The sequence below is a fragment of the Ochlerotatus camptorhynchus genome, unplaced genomic scaffold (assembly GCF_037179485.1).
Source record: "Ochlerotatus camptorhynchus isolate MF236.1 unplaced genomic scaffold, CSIRO-AGI_Acam_v1.1 ptg000055l, whole genome shotgun sequence".
Taxonomy (NCBI): Eukaryota; Metazoa; Arthropoda; class Insecta; order Diptera; family Culicidae; genus Ochlerotatus; species Ochlerotatus camptorhynchus.
Window position 1 is genome coordinate 2,023,095 of NW_027040545.1, and position 10,602 is coordinate 2,033,696.

A 10,602-nucleotide genomic window follows, 5' to 3' on the forward strand; every position below is an offset into this window, starting at 1 on the left:
AAGTTTGACAGATAAAATGAGATGTTCGTTTCGAAGGGTGCATCGATTAGCTTGGGACCGAAGATAGTACCAGAGCTGAGCCAAAAAGTTGAGCTCGTTTCTTCGGGACCTTCTGGTCTTAGAATTACCTCTATGGTATAAGTGTCTTTGATCGATTCTCTTCATCGACTTTCTCGTTCGTTAATAATTCAGCTGCAAACACGTTCCTTGACTCGTGTGCCATTCTGGATGCTAGATGAGAACCTCCTTTATCAAACTATGTGGCAGAAATAGCACAACAAGCTGTGACTGTCAAAAGAGAAAGTCGATGAAGATCGATCATTCTAACCTCCTCAATTGATGAGAGTGATATATGCTTGCATTAAATCTATAATTTGTGATCATTGATCGGCATTATAAAAGAACATATTTGAAAAAAGAAGGTTTAATTCGGATGAAGTATGTCTAAATATTTAACTCTATGTATGTTTCTTTGATTCAACATGTTCTTCTGGTTCAAATAAAACTAGTACCGACATACCTGTGAAATGTATTTATTCGTAGAATCAGAATGAAAAGTCCATTTTTGTGTTGTCACAGAATCATAAAAAGGAATCACGAAGAAAATGGAACACGATATAGTTAGGTATCAACAATGCAATAAACGACTCTTAAACTTCATTTCAATATCTAACAGTCCATATAGTAGTCCATAAGTCTTTGGCGGTGAAAACAGAACCTAACCCAACGTTCACGATTTCCGTGTCCACACCCGTATGGCTTTGCTTTCGATGAGGTTGGAGTCCCGCGCCGGTAGCACCCCAATCGTCACCGGAACCCGAACCGTCTGGTTGGCATTGAAGAAGCAGGTATCGAACTGAAATTCCACCGCCACTTCGTATCCTATTTGGACCACATGTGAATAGCTGCTCGACGGTAACACCCAAGGCACCTGCAGATTCTCCGCAGCAAGAACTCCACCCTCTGGCAGTCTAATTCCGGGCGTTACATTTTTACAAACAACCGTGCGCTCCACCGTCTGATACACGGCCGGTCGCCTTGCTCTGTAAACTACCTTCTGCACCAGCATGGTCACTATCCTTGTCATTTTGTTGTTCCCCTTGTTATTGACTTGAATCACCGCCGGAATGAACTGCCCGGGTACGAAGCCTGATGTGGAGAGTTCTACGGACGCGTACAGCACTCCACTTGGGACGCATGGCCAGTAGCCAAGCGATTTGGTGATTTCGGATCGCACGGGTAGAAGGACTTCATCGTTCAGATCCAGCTGCCGAACGATCTGGAAGTGGAACGTATAGCTCTTTGACTGTCTCCAGGGTCGCTCCAAGGTTGCTTTCAACCAATAGCGTATGTGGCCATATTTGCCTTCGAAAGAAGCCGGAAGAGCCTCCGGCAGCTTGCATGCGAAACCGTGGCTGTAAGTTCCAGCGGGGACTTCAGTTAATTTGTCTAAAATGTAGAGTTTTGGTTAGTAGTTTTGTTCATTAGGCACAATTGTTCAACCGTGTACCGTGCGGCTGATAAAGAACCAATTCAGAGTTCAAATATCGCTCTTTGCCACGAAAGTTTCCCTTCTTTGGTCTGTTCAGATCAGAGAATTTAGATTTCCCGACTCCACAAATGGTGAGAAGCAATTCTAAAAAAAACAATCAAAATGTTCCTTTGACCCTACTGATTGGTAATCAATAAATCCTCACTCACTAGACACGGTGCAACTTTTTGCCATTGTCACGATTACGTCGCCAATAACTTCCTGTCCGGGATAGTAAATCCCATCGGCACTGTTGATGAGCAGAATTTCAAGCTTGGTTGGCATCCTGCTTCCGTGATGCGGTGCGGATTCAATGGAACGGAAGAAAAGTATCGGCCAAAATCGAGAGCATTCAAAAGGAGCAATCGGAAAGCGATAGCATCATCATCGTTGCTCGCAGCATGCGGCGCCAGTCTGTCGCGGGGTTGCTTAGATATATCACCACTGGAGCTTCTGCTGTTCAACGCCCATCTCATCTACATGCACTTTCACACGTTTGCGTCATTAAATGTTGTTCACTTGTTTAACGATTATAATTAGAAAAATCTTTTATCACAAGCTAAATAGATCATAATTCCGGCGAATAAACGCATACAGAAAACGATGTGCAATGTTCACCGCACTGGAGGCACACTGGAGAAGAAAGTTTCTATGGGTATGTTCATCGTTCGGAACGCAAGTGACACACATAGGGTTTGTATCTAATTTCCGTCATACTGAGCGTAATACGCACTTTGCCTTTCTTGTTTGAACGGGTTTTAACAAAAGATGACTTCTAAATTTATTTACTTTTCCATACGTGCAGTTGAGATTGTTGAGATATTGTTAAAAATCTAACACTGCTTCTTGATTCCAAATTCGGACGAACACATTGAAATGCGCTAGATGCGCTTCTTTTGTTTTTGAGAATAATGGTTGTGAATATTCATATTATGCGTTTTATAGATTTGGCCTTGTAGCTTTTGAGCTAAACTATCGAACCAAACGTAGGATTGATTTGTTCACGTTGAAATCATTGATATATTTGATATTGATGCGTTATATCGGAAATCCGCACTTATGCCGAAGTGGTTCTCTACCCTAGACACACAACAAAAAATCGTTAAACTTGAAAGGGGAGGGGGGGGGGGGGTCGTTTGATAACAATGTTACATATGACTGAGACGTACAAAGGCAATCCTTGTATAATATTTAAATCGACTTTTACAGGGTGGCAACTCAAAAGTTCAAACAAAATTCCTCGAGTTTTCCAGGTTTTTTTTCAGGTGCCACCATTAAATTGCCAGTTTGCCAGGTTTTATGCTCGCTGTCAATAAAAAATCATATCGAAAGCCAGTTTCATCTACTGTGACGAATTAATCGCTAATTAATGAATATTTGAAATGAAGTGAAAATCACTGCATTCACTTCTCATTCACTGGCTATTCTCATCAAGATAACGAAGGCAAACGGTGCGAGTCGCCTCTCCGTGAGTAACAGAATGTGTTTGTTTGGTCTGACTAAGCTCCCTCATTCACCGTGTTGTGCAAGATATGTCGATAGAGAAACGAATTGTATGGTGCGGCGCTATCGGAATCAGCCTGAACTGTCAAGAATTTTACGTTCTGATTATAGCTTGTATATGAAATGTTTGGTCGATTCCAATACCAAACCTAGACATTATTACTATTACTATTCAATTAACTATTAAAAATTAAAACTCTCTATGGAGAGGCCCGGGAAACAGTTACAGTATTTCTCTTATGTAATGACGATTTGTCAAAATTCTAAATTAACCTAATTTTTGACTAACTTTTATTAGTATAATGCGTTTATCAAATTTGATCACACTGAGAATTGTTAACACATAATGCCCTATTATGAACATTTTTAAGCATTTTTATGAATAAAACTAGATTTGTTAGGATCTCATAAAATTCCAAACAAATAGTTTCAAACAAGGTTTTAACATATTTTTTTTCCATTTGCACATTTATAGAACCTTTTATTTTCCCAATCTTTCAAATGCCTAAGGATACTGGAGTTTAAATTTAGATAGTCAACGCATTACTGGTAGTGAAAATGGATCATAAATTGATTGATTCATCCGAGACCAAATTGAAGAAACAAACTTGCTGAGAATATGTTTCATAATACTGGGACTCAAATTTTGAGCACCGACAAACCGACAAATTACAAAGAAATTTCTGATCAAAGCACAAAACTGACATCTACCGCCGTGTTCGCGGAAAATATTTATCCTAGTCACAAACACGCGTACAAAATGTACGAGTTGGTTCGCGTCTAATCTATTTCAGACAAATTATTTTTATCTAGATAAAATATTTCTATGGTTTTGACAGATGGGATCGCTGCACATTTGAATCGGCCGTTATGGATTCTCGATCAAGAGTTAAGTTTCAGTTTCATGTCGGTTTGTCGGTGCTTTGAGATCCCGGATTTTTTTTTAATTTTAGGACTTTTTGAACAATTTTATTTAAAGGAAAAATGGATTCAACAACTCAATACCCAACAAACATTACATGCATAATAAGAGCTTATTAAGGTAAAAATGAGCTTCTTCAGGTAATAAATGGCTTATTCAGCTTTTAATCAGCTCAAATTGTTTGTTGGGTAGAACTAAAATTTTGCGAATTCCCTGATTGATGACCAACTTCCCTATTTCCAGGTTTTTCCAGGAATTTTTAAATTTCCTGATAATTCCAGTTAAAATTAGCGGTAGGACTACCGAGAACAATTATTAACTTTCCAAGACTAAGGTTATCAACACCTCCCTTAAAGTTCTAGATAATGTTTTCGAAGATGAATAGGAAGGCTGTTTTATTGCTAAGTAATCAAAAAAAAAATCAATGTAAAATCAGAATTATCCATTACACTCATTCTGTTTTAAAGGGTGTCCCACATCAAATTGGACCACGGAAAAAAACGCTGTAGAAAATTACCTAGATGACCGATCCTTTTCAAACTTTCACGACAATAAAATATAACCCATAAGTATCTGGCTGCAGCTTCTTCTGTACGGAAACCCACTTTTTCTTCAAGTCTTCCTCAGATTTGACCTCCTTGGGATGCTTCCGTAGCGCCTGCTTCATAATAGCACAGTATTTTTTGATGAGCCTTAGTTCCAGTATGTTGGGGGGGTTCATGTCCTTGGGTATGAAAGTGACCCCATTGGCTTCGTACCACTCCAGGACAACATTTGATTAGTGGCACGAAGCTAGATCCAGCCAGAAGATCGTAGGGCCCTCGTGTTGCTTCAACAGAGAGAGCAGACGCTTCTGTAGACACTCCTTGAGGTAGATCTTCCCGTTTACAGTGCCGGTAGTCACGAACGGCGCACTCTGTTTGTCACATGAGCAGATCGCTTGCCAAATCATGTATTTCTTGGCAAACTTTGAAAATTTCTGCTTCCTCACTTCCTCCGGAACATCAAACTTGTGCTGGGCGCTGAAGAACAGTAGCCCCGGAAGCTGCCGGAAGTCCGCCTTGACGTAAGTCTCATCATCCATGATGAGACAATGAGGCTTCGTCAGCATCCCGGTCCTTGGCTCTCTGAACGAACAGAACGACAAATTCAACTTTTTGGCCACATCCCTGACTGATGGCATTGGGATTCCTCTTAAACGCTTTCACGACACTCTTGTGATCCTAATCACTAATAGGGTTGAGTAAAATGGGTGCGATGGATGTCAATGTCGAGATGATTTCCACTGCCGCATCACAACTCAAGTCGTCCTTCAATCCAGGACCCGATGGCGTTCCATCCGTATTCCTGAAAAAGCATTTCGATTGTCCATCTCGAGTGGTACATTTCCATCTTGTTGGAAATTCGCACATATGTTTCCTATCCACAAAAAGGGCAGCAAACGGGATGTGGACAATTATCGTGGAATTACGTCGTTGAGTGCAGTTTCGAAGCTATTCGATTTAGTCATCATGGAGCCTCTACTCTCTCATTGTAAGCAGTATATAAGTGGTGATCAACACGGCTTCACTTCCGGTCGTTCTACTTCCACAAAGCTGCTGTGTTTGACATCGTATCTTACGGAAAGCATGGCAGAGAGGACTCAAACAGACGTCATATACACCGACTTGTCAGCTGCCTTCGATAAGCTAAACCATGCCATTGCGATTGCCAAGTTGCATAGACTTGGGGTCAGCGGCAACCTCTTGCGATGGTTTCGTTCATATCTCACTAATCGGCAACTGATGGTTGCCATTGGTGACAACCGGTCCAATATCTATCTAGCTACGTCAGGAATACCTCAAGGAAGTCACCTGGGACCTCTGATTTTCTTACTCTACTTCAATTACGTGAACTTGGTCATCGAAGGCCCACGACTATCGTATGCAGACGATCTTAAAATCTACCTACGAATCCGCTCGATTGATGACTGTCACTTCCTTCAACGTCAGTTCGAAGCCTTTGCCAGCTGGTGAAATTTGAACCGAATGGTGGTTAACCCCACTAAGTGTTCAGTGATCACTTTTACTCGGAAGAATGAACCAATCACATTTGAATACAAACTTATCGGCACTGTAATCGACCGTGTGAACCATGTGAAATATCTGGGTGTTATTCTGGATTCTCAACTTACGTACAAGCAGCACATCTCGTACGTTGTCGACAAGGCGTCTAGGACATTGGGATTTATCTTCAGGATAGCAAAGAATTTCTCCGATATCTACTGTTTGAAGTCACTGTACTGTTCCTTGGTGCGATCCATTCTGGAATATTGTTCTGTGGTCTGGAGTCCAAACTACAACAATGGTGCTGAGAGAGTTGAGTCCGTTCAACGCCGTTTTCTTCGATTCGCTCTGCGGAAGCTGCCTTGGAGAGACCCATTTCATCTGCCCAGCTATGAAAGTCGTTGCCAGCTGATTGATCTGGAGCCTCTCCGAACTAGAAGAGACACCTCTAGGGCCCTGTTCATTGCGGACACTTTACAAGGTAGAATTGATTGCAGTGCAATCTTGGGGCAAGTCAACATTAACGTCCAACCCCGTGCGCTACGTAACAACGTTATGCTGAAATTACCACTTCAGCGCACAAACTATGGCATGAACGGTGCAATAGGAGGGCTGCAACGAGTGTTCAATCGAGTCTCGGGCATCTTCGATTTCCATATGCCTCGACAGCTGCTACGAAGATACTTCTCATCGTTCTTTTCTGGCACAGTTAACCGTGAATGATTGTATGTTTTATTTATGTATTTTATTCTTAGTTTTTATTTTTTGATTGACAGCCTGTTGTTGCAGACAAATAAATAAATAAATAAAAAAATACATTCTGACCGCATTCATCTTTCCATTCGATGCTCAGAGTTTTGTAGCAACGTTTAATCAAACGACTCACCGTTGACTGCACGATTCCGAGTTATTTTCCGATGTCCCGATTTGAGGATTTTCTAGGTGCTTGCGCAAAATCAATTCGCGACGTTGCTTTTCGGGTTACGCCATTTTTTCCAACTTTCGAAAACCTGACAGCGATAAAAACACAGTGTAGACAATACACTCTAAAATACTTCTACTCAAATTTTCTAGAGAAAATACCCAATGGGTAATTTTCTACAGCGTTTCTTTCGTGATGCAATTTGATGTGGGACACCCTTTAACATGATTTTTCCTCCCTTTATTTTCAATTGGAATTGCAACCAAATTTAATTAAACTCCTTTAAAAAAACACAAATAGTAAAAAAAATATGGTGAGGTACCAAAAATGCATGAGAGTAAAATCGAAACAAAAATTAACGTACCGAATTGAGTATATTCCAGTATTTCAATCCAGCTCTCCATTATTTTACCGAGTATTGATTCATCTTTGAAATTAGACGCTTACCATTTTTATGACACAGTTGTAGCAATCTATGATATCAAGGGAAACATGTCAGAAGGGTCTAACTCGAAACGTAAACAATGACTTGGATCGTCGGTTACTTGCGAATGACAACACACCCACTCAAGCTAACTATATCATCTGACAGAACAATGTTTGTTCTATGAGCTGGTGTAGTCAGATTCCATGAGTCTGTGGGCATTCAAGAGAAATCTGTTCAAAATCATTGTTTACGTTTCGAGTTGTACCCTTCTGACATGTTTCCCCTGATTTATTGAATTGTTTTCAAAAATGACTGACGAAAAACAAAATTCCTACCACTTCGCTACATGTCCCGGACAGTCCAAGTAGGAAGTACCACAGGATAAGGACCTGGTCAAGCTGAGCCAGGAAAATCAGGACTACTGCAAAAAGAATATTACCAAAAGGGAAATCTAGAGTTGTCGAAGGACGATTTGGAGAATTGGTTCGAAGATTACATCGCTTGGGAGTTTAGTTTGAGGACGCTCAACGCAAACCTGGAGGAAGTTCAAAATGCTCTCGGTTTAGGGTGGAGGAGGTGCGCCATCTCCATATGTTACACAACAGCATCCATCACAGATCTCTTCCGGAAGTACCTTTCAGCGTCACGGAGTTGATGCATTGCTGCGAAATCAGAACGTGCTGGTTCAAACGCTTACCGAAATCCGTTCGATTATAGACGGAGTGAATGCCCGAGTGGATTCGATTCTGAACAACCAGACCATATTACACAAATGGAAATGTCTATTCCTTTAATGCCTACGGCTTCATTCCACTGTTCTCTTCAAATACTTTACTTTAGGACTTTAGGAAAATGATGAAAGCTCGTTTTTTGTTGGCCATATTTTTCTGTATCTCAGAAATAAGTACACTTCTGAACAAGGGGCAAGACAGCTGTACTCAGAGTAAATATATTTGCTGCGAGTAAATTTGAGTTGCTCATATTTACTTGAAAATGAACAAAGTAGTCTCGTATTTTTCATCATTAGAAGTTCTACACAGCAAAAAATTAATTTTAATATCACATCAAAGTGGATGCACTTCAATCGTGACAAAAATATGGTGTAATATTACTTGCCACAAAGAAAAAAATTATCATGAATACGGTGCATAAACTGACATTACGTTGCTTTTACTGCTTTTGTTTATTTGTGTGGCCATAAAAATTACATGAGCTTTTCGACATGATTGAAGTGCATCCTCTTGGATGTAATATTCAAATTTATTTTTGCTGTGTAGATATAACCACCGTCTGACAGAATGTTTTATTTTAATATTGTCAAATAATAGAAAATTTAGCATTTGGCGTTAGATTATCAACTTTAATATAGAATGATGTCCATGAAACGGCAATATTAAGTTTTCATTATTAAAAGATCGAAGTTACATTGATTTTGTCCAACTGTCACTAGAAACTTCCGTTGTTTCCCCTGATACTCTTAGAAGAAGACAGTTGAAAATTGTGATCAGAAACGGGTTAAATTTTCATTGCCTGGTGTTGTTGTGATGATCCACATTTAGCACCAATAGAACATTGACGAATGCGGTCTTTTATGTAGCTGTTCATCCCAAGTCACAATAGATTAGTTTTGGCCAACTTCATAGTTGATTCTATTCCGACACTTACATGAGCGATCGTCGAAGGGATGCAGGAATTCCTTCATCTCTTTTTTGTCATGCTACTTAGAATTGTTCCGAATCCTCCATTTGGGATGACTGTAGTCCTCCTTGAGATTGTCTAGATCTCCCTGGAATTGTACGGAATTCTTTCTGGGATTGTTGAGGATCCCAACTCTCTGGACTGTCATGAATGCCCCTCAATTTTTACTGAAATCGTCCTTTTGACTGTCCAGAATCCCTGTTTTGTTTGCCCGAAGTCCCCTCTGATATTGTCCGGAAGCCGTACTGAGAGTGTATGAAATCTGTTCTGATCATTCAAGATAGAGCTGGAATTAGGGTGTAACAGCTTTTGTAAAAAAGGACTTCTTTCTATGATTTCTTGAAAGTCAAGGCTCGCCCACGCACATCAACATCACCATCAGGTAGGGACGGTAGGTTAAGACTTTCCCTACCCGACGATAATGTTGGTTTGCGTGGGCGTGCCTTGAATTCCTAGAAATCATCGAGAGAAGTAATTGTTTACAAAAGCTGGTACGCCCTTATTCCAGCTATGTCTAGAATTGTATTGAATCACCCCTAGGCTAGTTCAGAGTCCCTCCTTCATAAATCCCTTTTTCGATTCACTGGAGTCCTTCCAGAGATTGTCCGAAGTCTTCTAGGGATTGTTCAGAATCCCTATGGGACTGTCCTGAATCCTTTTTGTGATTGTCCATCAGAATCCGTATTATGTGGTAGCTTATGTTTCGCAGCGTGCTATACGAAAGTGCCGAAATATCTTCTCGGTTAAGCTTTAGTTTGCAATTACGCCCCTTTGAAATGTTGCCACTGAATTATCTTTGCTTGACAGCATCGGTTTCAACACAACAACCAGGTTGCTATGTGTAAATGATGTTGAGTAATGCGAGTTACTTAGAGTTACTCAAAATTAACTCCGATTATACTCATGATCGAAAGCTGTCTTGCCCCAAGCTTCTGAATAATGATTAAAATTAAATTATACGCGAAACCGACACAACCGAAATGGAAATCGGATTTGTTTTACGCAAGTCAAAGTGTAGAAAATTTTCTTCAATCATGGCCACCTTGGTCTTTGCCATAATGGTAATCGTCGTATGTCAGAAATAGGTGATTAAAACTTTATTGCGCTCGAACATAAAAAGCTGGGTATTCCAATTTTCCAAAACTATTATATTTTTCACTCACTCAAAATAGATTTCAATAATCCGCACAAAGATTCTCAATTGTTTGATAATGTTAAGCAAGGTTGAAACATGTTAATCGATCGAAGATACAACAATTTAAAAAATCAAATAAAGGTTGGGCAGGCCTGCACTAAATTTTGATGCATTAGATATTGTTGTTCAGCTAGGGCAAACGCTCCTATAGTTGCGGTACGTTAGAAGTGTTAGATTCTTATAGTTGTGTATTGACTGTCCATAGGAGTCTATATAGGAACCTAACGCTTCTAACGCAACACAACTATAAGAGTGTTTCCCCTATTACTATGACTATTACTTTCAAGCGTATGAAGGATATAACACAATACAATTTTCACAAACACCAATAGCAAAAAAAAATCTTCCACTAATTGCAC

General features: G+C 40.1%; 1 protein-coding gene across 1 annotated transcript; it reads right to left on the bottom strand.

Annotated features, from left to right (window-relative positions):
• Positions 1–582: 582 nt before the first annotated feature.
• LOC135717287 (arrestin domain-containing protein 17-like) lies at positions 583–2,143 on the bottom strand. Its single transcript, XM_065239287.1, has 3 exons — positions 1,702–2,143; positions 1,511–1,636; positions 583–1,449 (listed from the first exon to the last, which is right to left on the bottom strand). The coding sequence occupies exons 1-3, from the start codon at positions 1,814–1,816 to the stop codon at positions 731–733; spliced, it is 960 nt and encodes a 319-aa protein (XP_065095359.1). The 5' UTR covers positions 1,817–2,143; the 3' UTR covers positions 583–730.
• Between the last annotated feature and the right edge of the window lie 8,459 nt (positions 2,144–10,602).

Coding starts and splice junctions, on each gene's coding strand:
- LOC135717287 (XM_065239287.1), bottom strand. CDS start 1,816: ATGCCAACCAAGCTTGAAATTCTGCTCATCAACAGTGCCGATGGGATT. Junction 1,637..1,701: donor AAAAAGTTGCACCGTGTCTA/GTGAGTGAGGAT, acceptor TGTTTTTTTTAG/AATTGCTTCTCACCATTTGT. Junction 1,450..1,510: donor GGTTCTTTATCAGCCGCACG/GTACACGGTTGA, acceptor TCTACATTTTAG/ACAAATTAACTGAAGTCCCC.